This window comes from Stegostoma tigrinum, chromosome 4 (assembly GCF_030684315.1).
Source record: "Stegostoma tigrinum isolate sSteTig4 chromosome 4, sSteTig4.hap1, whole genome shotgun sequence".
In the NCBI taxonomy this organism is placed as follows: Eukaryota; Metazoa; Chordata; class Chondrichthyes; order Orectolobiformes; family Stegostomatidae; genus Stegostoma; species Stegostoma tigrinum.
In genome coordinates this window covers 2,722,023-2,741,493 of record NC_081357.1, presented here as the reverse complement: position 1 = coordinate 2,741,493, position 19,471 = coordinate 2,722,023, and the positions used below count along the sequence as shown (strand labels likewise).

At 47.1% G+C, this 19,471-nt stretch overlaps 1 protein-coding gene across 1 annotated transcript in view; it reads left to right on the top strand.

The window, feature by feature from the left end:
* LOC125452334 (dynein axonemal heavy chain 6-like) overlaps positions 1 to 19,471 on the top strand; it is a 920,763-nt gene that overhangs the window by 479,812 nt on the left and 421,480 nt on the right. Inside the window, exons 55-60 of the mRNA XM_059645527.1 lie at positions 1,902 to 2,063; positions 5,281 to 5,463; positions 9,434 to 9,615; positions 10,346 to 10,454; positions 15,803 to 15,928; positions 18,465 to 18,559. Coding sequence (XP_059501510.1) covers positions 1,902 to 2,063; positions 5,281 to 5,463; positions 9,434 to 9,615; positions 10,346 to 10,454; positions 15,803 to 15,928; positions 18,465 to 18,559 — 857 coding nt within the window. The remainder of the gene's footprint in view (positions 1 to 1,901; positions 2,064 to 5,280; positions 5,464 to 9,433; positions 9,616 to 10,345; positions 10,455 to 15,802; positions 15,929 to 18,464; positions 18,560 to 19,471) is intronic.

Below are 19,471 nucleotides of genomic sequence, written 5' to 3'. Positions count from 1 at the left end.
GCACTGACCGCCCCGACAATGCGGCCCTCCCTCAGTACTGACCCTCCGACAGTGCGGCGCTCCCTCAGCACTGACCGCCCCGACAATGCGGCCCTCCCTCAGCACTGACCCTCTGACAGTGCGGCCATCCCTCAGCACTGACCCTCTGACAGTGCGGCGCTCCCTCAGCACTGACCCTCTGACAGTGCGGTGCTCCCTCAGCACTGACCCCCTGACAGTGCGGCGCTCCCTCAGTACTGACCCTATGACATTGCGGTGCTCCCTCAGCACTGACCCTCTGACAGTGCGGCGCTCCCTCAGTACTGACCCTCCGACAGTCCGGCGCTCCCTCAGCACTGAACCCCCGACAGTGCGGCGCTCCCTCGATAATGTATTGAGAATCTGTATTGTGATGTCTGGTTGTTTGATAGGTTACTAACAGAAGGATGGCTGGACTTTTTATCCGAGCACCCGTAATCAGGAGCTCTGCCCTTTCTGGACTTGGACTTCCCGTTTCTGAGCTGGCAGTCTCCACGTCTGCCATCTTGATGGTATGATGCCAGGTTCAGACTGCAGCTGGCCTAGGCTCTTTAGAAACAGCGCCAGGATCGGAGACGGTGTTGCTGAGTCTCTGAGGCCACACATTTATAATCCCCAGCACCATCCACTCAGACAGAGAGGTTACTAACTGACACTCACCTCTCACTGGGCATCCTCCCAAACCCCTATCTGAGGGTGAGGAGGTAGAGTGCGAGGAAGGAGAGAATGTGAGGGTGAGGTGGTAGAGTGTGAGGGTGAGGAGGATGAGAGAGAGGGTGAGGAAGGAGAGAGTGAGTGTGAGTAAGGGGAGTGTGAGAACGAGGGGTAATGTTTGAGGTTGAGGAGGGAGAGAGTGAGAGTGTGATGGTGAGGAGGATGATTCTATTTTTCAGCATAGTTTCTCGCACATTCTCTTCTTGTGAATGAGTAAGTGAAGAGTGACAAAGTGAGTGAGTGAGGAGTGAGTGGGTGAGTGAGTGAGGAGTGAATGAGTGAAGGGTAAAGAGTTAGAGTGAATGAGGATTGAGTGAGTGAATAGTGAGGATGAAGATCACATGATGAATGCTTCACAGTAACAGAGCCCCTTGGGTTGGAATGTGACCCTGAAACCTGATGAATAAGACATCCAGAGGCAGGAGGCTGGTGAGGCCTCAAGACGAGTCAGAAATAAGACATCCAGAGGCAGGAGGCTGGTGAGGTCTCAAGACGAGTCAGAAATAAGACATCCAGAGGCAGGAGGCTGGTGAGGCCTCAAGACGAGTCGGAAATAAGTCATCCAGAGGCAGGAGGCTGGTGAGGTCTCAAGACGAGTCAGAAATAAGTCCTTCTTGAATTAGTTTCCTGATGCCTACTTCACAGTTGGAGTTTGCTAAGTACCTTCTCCACAGCGATCGTTACAGTGAAGAGACCCATCATGGGGGCAGTTCTTCAGAATATTGTCCATCAGATACCCCATTAGACAGCAAGTACTGAGACCCTGTTCCTCTCACAGGAGCTGTCTGAATGGGATTTAAACTCACCCCTTCAGGCTGAGAGCTGGCAATGATTCCACTGAAACAGATAACACTCCATCTACAAAGGTTTGTATCCAGCCCACTCAGCACTGAGCCTGTCTCTACGGATGTATCAGAGTCTCCTTTACATCTTTAACTTTTCACCTTCTGACTCTGAGATGAACAAAAGCCTATATTCTCCAGTCAATGTGTGTATCTGGGTGTGGGAACACGCACAGTGTGCGAAGTGTTTAGGTGTGGGTTGGAGATCAGTCTTCAGTGTCATACAGAAGGGTAACTCTCTCAGGCCCATTAGAGGAAACCTTCTGTAAAATTTGGCCAAGGAGAGTCCCGTTAATCAAACTAATTCCTTTTCTCTCTCTTGTACAGGAGACGTTTTTAGAAGATTTGAACTGCCTTGTACATTCAGGCCACGTACCAGGCCTGTTTGACAATGAAGAGTTGGACAATATCATTGTGGAACTGAAGAGCCAGGAGAGTGAAGGCAATCTGCCCGACAACAGGGAGGCACTGTACTATTTCTTCGTTCAGGTAGGGCCCTGACACCTCAGCCTGAAGCATTACCCTGCACCAAACTCCCTGCACACAGTGCTGGATGAAGATAATGCTCCATCACCTCCACACCTCCTGCATCTGCACTATAGAGCTGGCATTCATTGATAAGACATGGAACTGACTAACACATGAGAGCGTTTTACAGAGTTGATATGGAAAAAATAGTTCATTCTTTGGTGGACCGTTACCAGAGAGCATAAATACAAACAAATCCATTAGAAAGCCTCGGAGAAAAAAGCATGATTCATGTGAAGAAAGTAGAGACAGATAAACCCATGGGCAAGAACAACCGGTACTTATAACGGCACTACAACGTAAGGAAGTCCCCAGGGTCCCGCACAATGTGCTATTAAATCAAAGGAGTGGATTTTAAAGGTGCTTTAAAAAAAGGAACGAGGATAGAAAACTAGAGGAGATTTAAGAAGGAAATTCCACAACATAGAGCTGCTTAAAGGCACAGCCATCAATGGTTGAGCAGTTCAAATCAGAGATTTAGAAGAGATTGGAGGATTACGGATATCTTAGAGAGTTGGAGGACTGGAGGAGATTGCAAAGATTATAAAGGATGAGGACGTGGATGAGGTTGAAGACAAGGATGAGAACTTGAAAAAGATGCCTTATTGGACCAGCAGCTGATTTAGCTCAGTGGGGGGGATGACCAAGATTTGGGGACACAGCTGCAGCAGACTTCAGACTAGCCTCATATTTATTGAATGTAGAATATAGGCATGGCATAATGGAAAAACAGTAGAATGAGATGTTGATTAATGAGGAATGCTGTGAGGATTCTAATGTGTACTTTGAAGATTGGAATGGAGTTGGATGGCCTAATTATCTGGATTCAGAGTTGACCATGACAGGGTATGTCCTAGCTGTTGAAAAGCTGAAACTGCTTTGATTGAGTCAATGACTGGATATTATAGGGTCTGTTGAGAGAGCTGATGAGGTTTCAGTTTAGCAGCTCAACTAAAAGACTACAGCTTTGACAGTAAATACCAGCCTTAGGCCGCATGATTAAATGAATGAATGATTTTATTGCCATGTGTATATAACAGTGAAAAATACAGTATAGTGAAAAACTTCTACCTTTGCAGTGATTCCAGCACCATTTTGAATGGTTTAAGAGTAATTTTTAAAAATACAGATTAAAGAGAGCCCATAGCCCTTCCCATCACTGCTTTACTGCTGCCAGAGCCGAACACAATGAAGGTCAAAGTCGCCATTACTCAGGCGCCATCTTTCACTGTTGGGCTGTCATCGCCAATGTGACCCCAGCCAGTGTAGCAGCTGATCCTAGGTCACTATACTTGCCTTTCATCAGCTGCCTCACCATCGTCCGCCAGAATCCCAGTCCACGCTTACTAGCCACTGCCACATGCCAGACCCTGGACGTACATGGAATAGTGTAGGTTAGACGGGCTTGAGATCGGTATGACAGGTCGGCACAACATCGAGGGCCGAAGGGCCTGTACTGTGCTGTAATGTTCCATGTTCTATAAAGCCACCTTTCTCTCACCTTCTGCCAAATCATGAAAAAAGAAGAAACAACTGAAAGAAAAGAAAAAAAAATGAAAGCAGACAGAATGGATGAGCCCAGGGCACAGGAGCCCAGGCACCACCTGCTCTGTCACCACCACCTTGGGATTTCAAACTATGATCCCCTGGTTCAGATGAGGGCACAGTCACTGGGTAAGACATACCCATAATATGTGGCATTTTCCTAAGGATAGGAGGTGAGGCCACTTACATAATTTCCAATGAGCATGACATGGAAGTGTAGGTTTTACATGCCATTTGGGGTAGATTTTCACCTATGGTTGTGGGTTGTGGCACATAAAATAGATGCTTCACTAATGTACCACCTTCCACCCAAACCGACCCGTCCCCAAATATCCGCAAATAACTGACCATATTTTTTCCAAATAATGAGGGGCCCACTGAACTAATTAGGACTGTAAGAAATAGGAACAGGAGAAGGCTTTTTGGTCCCTCAGGCTTGCTCGGCCATGCAATAGGATCATTATTGATCCAACATTCCACACATCCACTTCCCTGTGTTTGTCCTTTAAACCCGGCTCCACTCATGATCACAAATCTATCTACCTCAGCCTTAAATATACTCAAAGGTTCTACCCCCACAGCTCTCTGTAGCAAGGAGTTCCAAAACTTACAACCCTCAGAGAGAAGAAATTCCTCCTCATCCCAGTCTTAAATTGGTGCCCCTTTATTCTGAGACTATGCCCTCCACCCCTAGACTCTCCCATGAGTGGAAATATCCTCTCAGCATTGACCCTGTTAAGCTCCTTAAGAATCCAAGATGTTTCAATGAGATCACATTTTGGTCTTCTAAATTCCAATGATTAAATGTCCAACCTGTTTAGCCTTTGCTTATAAGACTGTCCCTCCATACCAGGGACCAGCCTTGTGAACCTTCTCTGAACTATGTCCAGTGAAATAATATCTTTTCTTAAATAAGAAGACAAAATTGATCACAGTGTTCTGGATGTGGTCTACCCAGCACCTTGTACAGTTGCAATAGGAATTCCCTATTCTTGTACTCCAACCACCTTGAAATAAGGGCCAACATTCCCTGCACCTTCCTGATTACCTGCTGTACCTGTGAGCTCGCTTTCTCTGTGTCCTTTTATGTTGTAGTTTTCTGCCATTTGTCTCCGTTTAAACAATGCTCTGTTCTTTCGTTCTCCCTTCAAAAATGAAAAACATCGTAGTTCCAAGATAACAATGTGTACATCTGGATGAACACAGCAGGCCAAGCCCCATCAGAGGAGCAGGAAAGCTGACATTTTGGGCCTAGACCCTTCTTCAGAAATGGGACCCATTTCTGAAGAAGGGTGTAGGCCCAAACCGTCAGCTTTCCTTCTCCTCTGATGGGGCTTGGCCTGCTGTGTTCATCCAGCTCTACACCTTGTTATCTCAAATTCTCCAGCATCTGCAGTTCCTACTTTCGCTGAACTTCATGGCACACCCTGTTATACTCCATTTGCCATTGTCACATTTAATCCGAGTTCGACTGCTGCTTTGAAAAAGGCCCAGGACAGCTCAGGGAGATCAGAGAGTCAGTGAACATCCTGCTCTGTCACCCCTGTGGTGGCAGTGAGAGAAAACTGCTCACATTGGACAGTCGCGTTGAAGCGGGTCTTTTGAGCCTTGATCTTATTCATTTCCCCTCCAGCGTGTTCGGGAGAGGCTCCACATTGCCCTGGCTATCAGCCCCGCTGGATCTAAGTTCCGCCAACGCTGTCGGATGAACCCCTCACTGGTTAACTGTTCCACCATGGACTGGTATGACAAGTGGCCCAAAGAGGCCCTGCTCAGAGTGGCAAACACCTACTTCACCCAAGTGGATTTTGATGAGGTACATGTTATTATCATCTCTGCTGGCATAGACCTGTAGTCAATTTAGTTTCTTTATCATAACAGTTACTCCTTGAGTACAGGACTTCTCATAACCTTTCCTTCATAGACTTTCACTGAGTCAACCTGTTTCACCTTGGTAAAAGCTACATCAAGCTGCTATGTATAAAAACCAGGCTAGAAATGTAAACACACACTGGTCTTGTGATTTCTTTAGTAATGGAATGGCAAGGTGCGACTAGGAACTGTTTTCTCTGGAGTTGAAAAAACAAGTTTCTATCTGGGGGCTCAGTGTAATTTAATAAACTCTCCAATTCCTTGAACTTGGCCTGTTATATAATGAGGAATGGCCAATGAAGGAAACAGCGTCCTGACTACTCATCTTGTTCCATCATAAAACCTTTAATTAGGATTCCAGTTTGGGTTGTTATATGCCCATTGGAATTCACCTCTGAAATCCTGCAGGTAAGACATTGTCATTATCTTCTTCACCCTCTGTACAGTTGATACTGATGGAATCTCCTAATTCAATTCAACCTTTCACTGAAATTGACAGAATTTTTGATTTTAGCACAAATAATAACTTTCCGTGACTAATTTGTATCAAACAATTAGCCAATTGTACCAACCCACCCAAGTTTCTTATTGCTGTCACCATCCTGCTTAGTGTCATCTCCATCCTATTCCTCAAGCAGACAATCTCTGCTGTCAGGTTACCTGCGCTGTTGGGTTTCCATTATTTCCCACTATTTCTTTATCCTCCATGGGCCCACCCTGTGCACGGCCAAAAGTACCACTTTGTCTGACTCACTCAACACACACTCCAATTATGAGCAACTGTAATCAGAGATAATGGGAACTGCAGATGCTGGAGAATTCCAAGATAATAAAATGTGAGGCTGGATGAACACAGCAGGCCAAGCAGCATCTCAGGAGCACAAGAGCTGACGTTTCGGGCCTAGACCCTTCATCAGAGAGGGGGATGGGGAGAGGGAACTGGAATAAATAGGGAGAGAGGGGGAGGCGGACCGAAGATGGAGAGAAAAGAAGATAGGTGGAGAGGAGAGTACAGGTGGGGAGGTAGGGAGGGGATAGGTCAGTCCAGGGAAGACGGACAGGTCAAGGAGGTGGGATGAGGTGAGTAGGTGGGAAATGGAGGTGCGGCTTGAGGTGGGAGGAGGGGATAGGTGAGAGGAAGAACAGGTTAGGGAGGCGGGACAAGCTGGTTTTGGGATGCAGTGGGGAGAGGGGACGAGCTGGGCTGGTTGTGTGGTGCAGTGGGGGGAGGGGACGAACTGGGCTGGTTTTGGGATGCGTTGGGGGAAGGGGAGATTTTGAAGCTGGTGAAATCCACATTGATACCATTAGGCTGCAGGGTTCCCAAGCGGAATATGAGTTGCAGTTCCTGCAACCTTTGGGTGGCATCATTGTGGCACTGCAGGAGGCCCATGATGGACATGTCGCCTAAGGAATGGGAGGGGGAGTTAAAATGGTTCACAACTGGGAGGCGCAGTTGTTTATTGCGAACCGAGCGTAGGTGTTCTGCAAAGCAGTCCCCAAGCCTCCGCTTGGTTTCCTCAATGTAAATAAAGCCACAACGGGTACAGTGGATACAGTATACCACATTGGCAGATGTGCAGGTGAACATCTGCTTAATATGGAAAGTCATCTTGGGGCCTGGGAGGTGTGAGGGAGGTGAGGGAGGATGTGTGGGGGCAAGTGTAGCACTTACTGTGGTTGCAGGGGAATGTGCCGGGTGTGGTGGGGTTGGAGGGGAGTGTGGAGCGGACAAGGGAGTCCCGGAGAGAGTGGTCTCTCCGGAAGGCAGACAAGGGTGGGGATGGAAAAATATCTCGGGTGGTGGGGTCGGATTGTAGATGGCAGAAGTGTCGGAGGATGAAGCGTTGTATCCAGAGGTTGGTGGGGTGGTATGTGGGAACAAGGGGGATCCTCTGGGGGCGGTTGTGGCAGGGGCAGGGTGTGAGGGATGTGTTGTGGGAAATGCGGGAGACATGGTCAAGGGCGTTCTCGACCACTGTGGGAGGAAAGTTGCGGTCCTTGAAGAACACGGCCATCTGGGATGTGCGGGAGTGGAATGCCTCATCCTGGGAGCAGATGCGGCGGAGGCGAAGGAATTGGGAATAGGGGATGGAATTTTTGCAGGGGGGTGGGTGGGAGGAGGTGTATTCTAGGTAGCTGTGGGAGTCGGTGGGCTTGAAATGGACATTTGTTTCTAGCTGGTTGCCTGAGATGGACACTTAGAGGTCCAGGAAGGTGAGGGATGTGTTGGAGATGGCCCAGGTGAACTGAAGGTTGGGGTGGAAGGTGTTGGTGAAGTGGATGAACTGTTCGAGCTCCTCTGGGGAGCAAGAGGCGGCGCCGATACAGTCATCAATGTAATGGAAGAAGAGGTGGGGTTTGGGGCCAGTGTAGGTGCGGAAGATGGACTGTTCCACGTAACCTACAAAGAGGCAGGCATAGCTTGGGCCCATGCGGGTACCCATGGCCACCCCACTCTTCCACACCTACACTGGCTCCAAACCCCACCTCTTCCTCTGTTACAAAGACCTGTGAACAGCTGTATGGAAAAAGTCTCCTTATCTCTGTCTTCAATGGGTCATTGCCCCCAATTCTACTTTCTCCTACAAGAGGAAGTATCATTTCCACAGGTACCCTGTCTATATCCCTCAGAATCTTGTAGATTTCAATCAAGCCACCTCCTACTCTTCTAAGCACCAGCCAGTACAAACCAAGCCTGTCCAACCTTTCCTCATAAGATATTTGCCCGTTACAGTATTAGTCAAGTAACTGCTTCCAATATATTTGTGTCCTTCCTTAAATTAGAATCCCTACAGTGTGGAAACAGGCCCTTTGGCCCAACTAGTCCACACCACCCCTTGAAGCATCCCACCCAGACCCATCCCCCTATAACCTACACACCCCTGAACACTACGGGCAATTTAGCATGGCTGATGCACCTAGCCTGTGCATCTTTGGACTGTGGGAGGAAACTGGAGCACCCAGAGGAAACCCACGCAGACACAGGGAGAATGTGCAAACTCCACACAGACAGTTGCCTGAGGCGGGAATCGAACGCGGGTCCCTGGCGCTGTGAGGCTGCAGTGCTAACCACTGAGCCACTGTGCCGCCCTAAATAAGGGGGCAGATGCTGTACACATTCTTCATAATATCTGAAAGTGTTACGCTAGTGACTTGGTATGCCCTCTCAGATGTAGTACCCTCAGGTTGGACTGACCTCCTCAGGCATCTCCATTTAAACCTGCCTGGTTGCAAACACAGCGCTCTTCTTTCTGTTGATAATAAAATGTGAGGCTGGATGAACACAGCAGGCCAAGCAGCATCTCAGGAGCACAAAAGCTGATGTTTCGGGCCCGAAACGTCAGCTTTTGTGCTCCTGAGATGCTGCTTGGCCTGCTGTGTTCATCCAGCCTCACATTTTATTATCTTGGAATTCTCCAGCATCTGCAGTTCCCATTATCTCTGATGCTCTTCTTTCTGTTCCTTGGATTGTTCATCTCGCTGCAGCCCAACAAATCCTCCAAGTGAGAGCAAGAGACCCAAGAAATAAGAATGAAGAGGCTTCCAATCCATTCCTGTAATTGCTGCAAACTCAGAATCCATGAATAGTTTAACATTTCTCATACATTCCTCCTTTCATTCGAAATCCCTGCTTAGAAATATTTGACACATTGTCCTGCTCTCTGCCTCGGGAAGCCTGGCACTTACATAGTGATGCCTCAGAAACAGAGCCTCAGCAGATTTTGTTCAAGCATTATTTCTGTACTTGACCCTCTGCATTGTTCCACTGGTAACTTGGTGCTGTTTACTCTGCCTGTTAACTCAAGATACAGACATGCTGAGTACTTCCACTAGTTTGTGTTTTTATTTCAGATCAGCAGTATCCTGAGGATTTTGTTTCTCTGCTAATGTACGACTGCTTGTTGCTTCAGGCTTTAAAGGAGAGTGTGGCCAAGGTATGTGTCGACATTCACAAAAGTGTGTCAGTGGCAGCACGACAATTCTGGCAGCAAATGAGGAGATACTACTACGTCACTCCCAGCAAATACTTAGAGTTGATTCACAGCTTCTCCAACCTGCTCAAGAAAAAAAAGATAGACATTCTGAACTCGAGGTAAATCTACACTCTGGCATTATGGCATTCATAGCTGCAGGCATCACTAGTCAGAGACTGACATCAGCAGTTGTTAGAAGCACTGAAATAACCTGAAAAACAGCACCATGTAAATGATCGAAAGTTCATACAACTTGGGGGGTGGCTCAGATCTCCCACTCATCCTGAGAGATGCCACCAGAATTATTCTCTTAATCAAGCCTTCCTGCAATCAATTTTTTTTCCTTTGTTCATTCCTGGGATGAGGGTGTCACTGGCCAGACAGCATTTATTGCCCATCCCTAATTGCCCAGAGGGCAGTTCAGAGTCAGCCACATTGCTGTGTCTGGAGTCACATGTAGGCCAGATCAGGTAAGGATGGCAGTTTCCTTCCCTAAAGGACATTAGTGAACCAGTTGGGTTTTTCCTGACAATGGACAATGGATTCAAATTCCACCATCTGCCATGGTGGGATTTGAAACCCGGTCCCCGGATATTATCTAGGTCTCTGGATTAACAGCCCAGCAATGATACCACTAGGCCGTTGCCTCCCCTTAAAATCACAAGAGTTTCTTGTAAGAAACAATCTTTTACATTCATTTCCACCAAAGACCATCTTTTATTTTGCAATTCCTCTGCCAGATGTTGAGGTTGAAAGGAAAGCTGTATTAGCAGGAGAAAACACTGCTCCTCCAGTTTCAGTCATACTCACTAACCACCCAACTCTCCCACTCCTCTGCTGTTCTTTCAGAAATCGCTTTGCTAATGGTTTGCTAAAGATCTCAGAAGCCAGCTCCATGGTTGGAGAGATGCAGGAGGAGTTGGTGCCACTAGGACCACAAATTGAGCAGAAAACCAAGGTATGAACTTAACACCAGAATTTCATGAAACAGCTGCACTGAGCCATCAAGTGGCATTACCTCAAAAGTTTACATTCGAAAGACAGGTCAAGATTAAGTTATAGTGAAGGCTAGGAATACTGCGGCAAGTAACTCACCTCCTGACTCCTCAAGCTTGACCATCATCTACAAAGAACAAGTCAGGAGTGTGATGGAATACTCCCCAATTGCCTGGATGGGGGCAGCTCCAACAACATTCAAGAAGCTCGACACCATCCAGGACAAAGCAGCCGCTTGATTGGCACCACATCCACAAACATCCCACTCCTTCCACCACCGACACTCAGTGGCAGCAGTGTGTACTTGTAGATAGTACATCCCTAAACCAGCCCAGTTCGTCCCCTCCCCCCACTTCACCACACAACCAGCCCAGCTCTTCCCCCCCACCCACTGCATCCCAAAACCAGTCCAACCTTCTCTGCCTCCCTAACCTGTTCTTCCTCTCACCCATCCCTTCGTCCCACCCCAAGCCGCACCCCCAGCTACCTACTAACCTCATCCCACCTCCTTGACCTGTCTGTCTTCCCTGTACTGACCTATCCCCTCCCTACCTCCCCACCTATACTCTCTCCACCTATCTTCTTTACTCTCCAACTTCGGTCCGCCTCCCCCTCTCTCCCTATTTATTCCAGAGCCCTCACCCCATCCCCCTCTCTGATGAAGGGTTTAGGCCCGAAACGTCAGCTTTTGTGCTCCTGAGATGCTGCTTGGCCTGCTGTGTTCATCCAGCCTCACATTTTATTACCTCCAAACCCATAACCACTTCCATCGACAAGGACAAGGGCAGCAGATACACAGGAACACAAGTCTCTGCAAGTTCCCCTCCAAGCCACTCATCATCCTGGCATACAAAGATATAAAATAGGAGAAAATTTTTCTCCCCCTTGGTCCAGAATCTGCCTTCCTACATCCGCGACACCACCTACACCCTCTACCTCCTCCAGAACTTCCAATTGCCCCATCCCCAACACCTCATTTTCACAATGGATGTCCAGTCCCAATACACCTGCATTCCCCATGTAGATGGCCAAAAGGCCCTCCACTTCTTCCTGTCCTGCAGGTCTGACCAGTCCCCCTCCACCAACACCCTCATCCGCCTAGCCAAACTCGTCCTCACCCTCAACAACTTCTCTTTCAATTCCTCCCACTTCCTACAGACAAAGTGGGTGGTCATGGGTACCTACATGGGCCTAAGCTATGCCTGCCTCTTTGTAGGTTACGTGGAACAGTCCCTCTTCCACACCTACACAGGCCCAAAACCCCACCTCTTCCTCCGTTACATTGATGACTGTATTGGCGCCACCTCGTGCTCCCGTGAGGAGCTCGAACAGTTCATCCACTTTACCAACACCTTCCACCCCAACCTTAAGTTCACCTGGACCATCTCTGATACCTCCCTCTCCTTCCTGGACCTTTCTGTCTCCATCTTGACTTTAATGACTTGGATGAGGGGATTGAAGATGGGTCAGCAAGTTTGCAGCCAACACAAAGGTCGGAGGTGTCGTTGACAGTATAGAGGGCTGTTGTAGGCTGCAGCGGGACATTGACAGGATGCAGAGATGGGCTGAGAGGTGGCAGATGGAGTTCAACCTGGATAAATGCGAGGTGATGCATTTTGGAAGGTCGAATTTGAAAGCTGAGTACAGGATTAAGGATAGGATTCTTGGCAGTGTGGAGGAACAGAGGGATCTTGGTGTGCAGATACATAGATCCCTGAAAATGGCCACCCAAGTGGACAGGGTTGTTAAGAAAGCATACGGAGTTTTGGCTTTCATTAACAGGGGGATTGAGTTTAAGAGTCGTGAGATCTTGTTGCACCTCCACAAAACTTTGGTTAGACCGCACTTGGAATACTGCGTCCAGTTCTGGTCGCCCTATTATAGGAAAGACGTGGATGCTTTGGAGAGGGTTCAGAGGAGGTTTACCAGGATGCTGCCTGGACTGGAGGGCTTATCTTATGAAGAGAGGTTGACTGAGCTCGGCCTCTTTTCATTGGAGAAAAGGAGGAGGAGAGGGGACCTAATTGAGGTATACAAGATAATGAGAGGCATAGATAGAGTCGATAGCCAGAGACTATTTCCCAGGACAGAAATGGCCAGCACGAGAGGTCATAGTTTTAAGCTGGTTGGAGGAAAATATAGAGGGGATGTCAGAGGCGGGGGTTGTGAGAGCATGGAATGCGTTGCCAGCAGCAGTTGTGGAAGCAAGGTCGTTGGGGTCATTTAAGAGACTGCTGGACATGCATATGGTCACAGAAATTTGAGGGTGCATACATGAGGATCGATGGTCAGCACAACATTGTGGGCTGAAGGGCCTGTTCTGTGCTGTACTGTTCTGTGTTCTATGTTCTATCTCAGGCAACCACCCAGAAACTGATGTCAATTTCAAGCCCACCAACTCGCACAGCTGCCTAGAATACACCTCCTCCCACCCACCTTCCTACAAAAATGCCATCCCCTATTCGCAATTCCTTCGCCTCCGCCGCATCTGCTCCCAGGATGTGGCATTCCACTCCCGCACATCCCAGATGGATTCATTCTTCAAGGACCGCAACATCCCCCCGCAGTGGTTGAGAATGCCTTTGACCGTGTCTCCTGCATTTCTCACAACTCATCCCTCACACCTTGCTCCCGCAATCACCGCTAAGAGAGGATCCCCCTCATCCTCACATACCACCCCACCAACCTCTGGATACAACACATCATCCTCCGACACTTCCGCCATCTACAACCCGACCCCACCACCCAAGATATTTTTCCATCCCCACCCTTGTCTGCCTTCCGGAGAGACCACTCTCTCTGCGACTCCCTTGTCCTCTCCACACTCCCCTCCAACCCCACCACACCCGGCACTTTCCCCTGCAACCGCAGGAAGTGCTACACTTTCCCCCACACCACCCCTCACCCCCATCCCAGGCCCCAAGATGACTTTCCACAACAAGCAGATGTTCACCTGTACATCCTCCAATGTGGTATACTGCATCCGCTGTACCCATTGTGGCTTCCTCTACATTGGGGAAACCAAGCAGAGGCTTGGGGACCACTTTGCAGAACACCTCCGCTCGGTTCGCAACAAACAACTGCACCTCCCAGTCGCAAACCATTTCCACTCCCCCTCCCATTCTTTAGATGACATATCCATCATGGGCCTCCTGCAGTGCCACAATGATGCCACCCGAAGGTTGCAGGAACAGCAACTCATATTCCGCTTGGGAACCCTGCAGCCCAATGGTATCAATGTGGACTTCACAAGCTTCAAAATCTCCCCTCCTCCCACTGCATCCCAAAACCAGCTCAGTTCGTCCCTGCCTCCCTAACCTGTTCTTCCTCTCACCTATGCACTCCTCCCACCTCAAGCTGCAGCTCCATTTCCTACTTACTAACCTCATCCTGTCCCCTTAGCCTGTTCATCCTCCCTGGACTGACCTATCCCCTCCCCACCTCCCCACCCATACTCTCCTCTCCACCTATCTTCTCCTCTATCCATCTTCAGTCCGTCTCCCCCTCTCTCCCTATTTATTTCAGAACCCTCTCCTCATCCCCCTTTTCTGATGACGGGTCTAGGCCTGAAACGTCAGCTTTTGGGCTCCTGAGATGCTGCTTGGCCTGCTGTGTTCATCCAGCCCCACACTTTGTTATCTCGGATTCTCCAGCATCTGCAATTCCCATTATCTCCGGTGACTGGGGGTTAGCTTCAGAGGATACAGACTTAATGTAATTGGCAGAAGAGGCATCATTTTACAGGGTGCATTAACATTCATGACCAGGAGGGATCCTGGAAGAAAACTGTCATGATTTTCCAAAACGTTTTGCAGATTTGGGTAAATATTTCTACAGGAAGAAAGTATGTTTCTAAAAGTGAGATTGTGGCCTCGGTGTAATTTGACTGGACTGTCGTTCAGAGGGTCAGCTTAATTATTTCTGGGCATGTGGATAAATTCTGACATGGCAGCAAGTGAGGGAGGCTGTGGCTGACTCAAAACTGCCCTCTGAAAGGGCCCAGCAAACCAATCAGATCAAGGACAATTTGGGACTGGCAACAAATGCTGGCCTTATCAATAATACCACCTCCCATGACAGTATGCTTCAAAGGCAGTGCCAGCCATCTCCAACAAGAGAGAATGTAAACAATGTCCCCCTGACATTCCCATCAGTGAATCATCCATTAGTACGTTCTGGGTGTTACCATTGACCGGTGTGAAGACCCCATGGGACACTACTTTTAAACAGAAAGAATATGTCAGGAGTTCTTTGCAATTTGAAAAAACAAGTAACACTAATTGATGCGTACAAGACAATGCTAGTTCTAGGGGATTTTGAGTCAGATAATTGGCACCACATATTCTAATCACTGCACCTCAGGAATGTTATCCTCAGCACAACATGATACAGGGCCCTAAAGCAGTTTAATGAGAAAAGGTTGCAGCTACCTTGCTTGTATTCCCTTGGCTGGAGATGAGTGTGTTTGACTGCTTGAGTTGTTGGGGAGAAGCTGTATCCACCATAAAGGAGCCAAGGAGAAGAGAGCAGTAACTCACAGTTAGAGGTGGGCTTCTGAGGGATAATGTCAAGAAGCTTAGATCTGACACGTGCAATGGTAGCATCCAGCACATTTTCCCTCTCTCAAAACACCAGTTAGAAATTCCTAAACTGAAACTTTGTTCGGTGTCACGGTGGCTCAGTTGCTAGCACTGCAGCTTCAGAGTGCTCGGGAACTGGGCTTGATTCCAGCCTCAGGCGACCATCTGTGTGGAGTTTGCACATTCTCCCCGTGTCTGTGTGAGGTTCTTCCAGTGCTCCGGTTTACTCCCATGGTCCAAAGATGTGCAGGCTAGGTGGGTTGTACTAAATTGCCCGTTGTGTTCAGGGGTGTGTGTGGGTTATAGGGGGATGGATCTGGGTGGGATGCTCCAAGGGGCGGTGTGGACTTGTTGGGCCGAAGGGCCTGTTTCCACACTGTAGGGAATCTATTCTACTTTGACAGTTTTGATGGCTGTGATACCAAGACAGGTGGATGCCATAAGATGCAGATTTGCCATGACATCACTGAGTGACAGAACAGGGTGAAAGGGCCGAAAGGCCACTTTCTGCTCCTACATTACTCAGCTGTGATTGGTGGAGATTTTATTGTGACAAATTACGAAAACGGTTGTAAGTTGGAATGGCGTCAGATATACAGTGGAGATTTGTTTGTGTGTGTGTGTGTGTGTGTGTGTGTGTGTGTGTGGGGGGGGGGGGAGCGGAGTGGGGCGGGGGGGAGCGGGTGGTGCAGGAGAGGTGCAGGGATAACCAGACCTATTCTATCTGCAGGAGATTGAACAGTTAATGCAGAAACTTAAAGATGATACTGAGGCCGTGGAAGAGGTGCGTGCCATTGTGAAACACGAAGAGGAGATTATGGCTGAAGAGACTCGGATTGTGCAGGAATACGCTGAGGTAATCGCTGCGATTTGACTCCATTTAACTCTGACCACAAGGTGCGGAGGTTATACTGAGGCCCTCACTCAGATCACTTCTCAGCTCTGGTTAGATGCATCCTGTAAAACTAAGCTGGCACTTTTGACATTGCTGATGCAATGCTTAAATATTTGGCATTTAATTAACATGAGCTGATATTTGCCCACTGTTTGAATGTTCCAAGGTTGTGTTTCCCCACCCCCACCTCTCTCTCTCTCTTTCTCTCTCTCTCTCTCTGTCTTTCTCTCTCACCCCCTGTTTATGTTTCTTCTTCTCTGGCTCACAGTTTGTGTTCTCCTCCCCCCCCACTCTCCAAGTCTGTGTTCCCCCTCCTCCCTTTCTCCAAGTTTGTGTTCCCCCCCTCCCTCTTTCTCCCAGCTTGTGTTCCCCCCGCTCCCTCTCTCCAAGTTTGTGCTCCCCCACCCTCTCCCTCTCAACGATGTTGAGGGAACTTTGGTTTAAAAGAGTAGGGGAGGCTTTACTCTGTATCTGATCCTATGCTGTACCTGTCATGAGTGTCTTTAATGGGGACAGTGTCAAAGGGAGTTTTACATTCAGTTTAAAAGAGCAGAGGGAGCTTTAATTTCAATTTAAAAGAGCACAGGAATCTTTACTCTGAATCTAATCCTGTACTGTCCCTATCTGGGGAATGTTTAACAGGGACAGTGTCAAGGGAACTTTAGTTTTGCTTTAGAAGAGTTGGGGATGTTTACTCTGTATCTAACCCTGTGCTGTACCTGTCTAGAGAGCGTTTGATGGTGTCAGTGTCAGGAGAGTTTTATTTTGTATCTATCCTCCCACTGTCCCTATCCTTGGTGTGTTTGATAGGGGGACAGTGTAGAGTGAACGTTATTCTGTATCGATCCCCGCACTGTCCCGGCCCTGGATGTGCTGGATGAAGACCGTGTATGGGGAGCTTTGTTCCGTATATTTTTTAAAACTAATAAACAATCTGTTGGAGGGAGGCGGAAAACACAAATAGACCAGCATTTATTGCCCATCTCTAATTGCCCAGTGTGCAGTTAGGAGTCCAGCATATTGCTGTGGGACTGGAGTCACATGTAAGCCAGACCAGGTAAGGATGGCAGATCTGACAAAGAGTTTTGGCCTGAAGCATTGACTTCCCTGCTCCTCAGAAGCTGCCTGACCTGCTCTGCTTTTCCAGCTCCACATTTATTGACTCTAGCTTCCAGGCCAAGTCCTTACTGTCTCCAAGGATGACAGATTTCCTTCCCTAAACAACATTAGTGACCCAGATGGGTTTTTCCGACAGTCAACAATGGTTTCACGGTCATCATTAGATTCTTAATTCCAGATTCTTTCTTGAATTCAAATTCCACTATCTGCTGCAGTGTGATTTTTACCCGGGTCCCTGGAACATTAGTTGAGTTTCTGGATTAATTGTCTACCAATAATATCACTAAGCCATTGGCACCTTGTGCAGTAGTTCAAAGATTTCAAATTTCCTAAAGGGGTTAACTTCTTTGAAAAATAAAATTCTCTTCAGACACTATGTCAAAGGGTTGAGCAGTAAATGCTGGCCCACCCAGCAATGTCCATGTCTCATCAGTGAATAAAGAAGAGATAAAAAAACACCCTTGGGGAAATTTCACAAACAACTCCTGTAACTGCAAGACCAGTTGGTATTTTTCTAAACTACACCAGATGGCCTGTCAATCAAAGAAGTCTTTTTAACTCTTACTGACAGCTTCAGGGGAGGTAAAAGCCTAGTGGTATTATCTGTTAACCCAGAGACCCAGATAAGGTCCTGGGGACCTGGGTTCAAGTCCTGTCAATCAATGGTGGAATTTAAATTCAATGAATATCTGCAAACAAATGTCTAATGATGACTATGAATTGATTGTTACAGGAAAAGCCCATCTGGTTCACTACTGCCCTTTAGGGAAGGAAAGTGCCATCCTTACCTGGTCTGGCCTATATGTGACTCCAGACTCACAGTAATGTGGTAGACTTTGAATTGCCCTCTGGATAATTAGAGATAGGCGATAAATAATGCCCTCATCCCATGAATGAATTTTAAAAAGTTTTTTTTTCCGTTTAAAGAGTGGGGAACTTAAAACTTTCATATATGAGCCTAGACTTATTTTTATCAATTGTTCAAGAGTGTTCTTGTTGCTACACAAGTTGTGACTCCAACACTGCAAGTTGAGACACAAATGGCAACCAAAATAGGGTCTGTTTGAACTCAACACACAGTTCAAATGACTCTGCTGAGTTTAGGTTTCCCACTGTATACCATCTGCTTCCATCCACCTATACAAACGTGTTCATTTGGGACTGAGGCTGGGAGCTCAATGTGTCATCCACCATTTTCATCTGCCACTATCTCAGTCTGGAGCTGGATGTGATGGGAGAGGTTGGGAGAGGGAAGAATAGGACCATATTGGTGAAGTTCTTAACTAAGCCAGGATGTAACCCTCCTGTTCATTCTCACTTTCTTCATGTCAGTGAGCTCCATTTACCAATTTAAAGGAACTTTGATGTTGACTTGCAGCAAGCGACCAATGAACTGAACGACGTGCTTCCTATTTTGGAAAAGGCCATTGTCGCTCTCCAAGCCCTGGATAAGAGCGATATTTCAGAGATCAGGTATGGTGCTAGTGCAAAGGTGCACCTGTTCTCATTTCAAAATGCATTCCAACTTTGAGTTATACTCTGACAGAGAGCCATGGAGGTACATAAACAGAAAGTTTTGAAAGTTTATTGTAAAAAGGAATACAGAATCCTTCATTTATTAGTAGACACAACATTGTGTGAAGTAGGGTGTGTTATTTATCCATATTTTAATGTCTGTATGAATTTGGACGTTTGAATTTTTAATTAGTAGCCAATGGGTTTTTTGTGTACCTGAAGGGGTTTAATGATTAACTTCAGTATTTTTGTAGCCATGGTGTTATAGTTTAAAACGGTTTGAGAGATAGCCTCCGATAACTAATTGGGAGAGTTTATGAGCAAACAAAATACAAAGTAGGGCTTCCAATGGAAGGTTTTGTGCTTTTTCAAGCTTGGGGGAAATGTCCGTGACATAGAGAAAGATCTTCCAATTTTTGTTTCAGATTGGGGAAGTTCTGAAGATGTCTTCGTTGAAGATGAATGTTTAAAGCAGTTGCCTCTAAGAAAGGGAGAAGATAGTTTGAATTTATTCTAAAAATAAGTTTAGAGTAAGAAATTTAGTAATATTATCCAGAAGTGTTTGGTTAAAACCCTGCAGTAGCTATTTGAAGTTGAGAAGACTTTGGAAGAGGTTCTCAGATTCTCCACTCTAGAAATTGAAGCCAAAGAGTTTCTGTCTGATGTGAAAACTGTGAATACTTTTTGGGATCTGTAAAGGAATGTTTTGAAGTTAATAGGATTGTATTTTTGCTAAGAGACTCAAAGTCTTTGAATGTGTGTTTTCTATGAATTGTTTGTTCTACTTGTCTTTATCCTTCATGACGTTAGCTTCTGTTTATTGTTAACATTAGATCTATAATAGTGTGAGGTTATGTTTCAGTTGCTGTA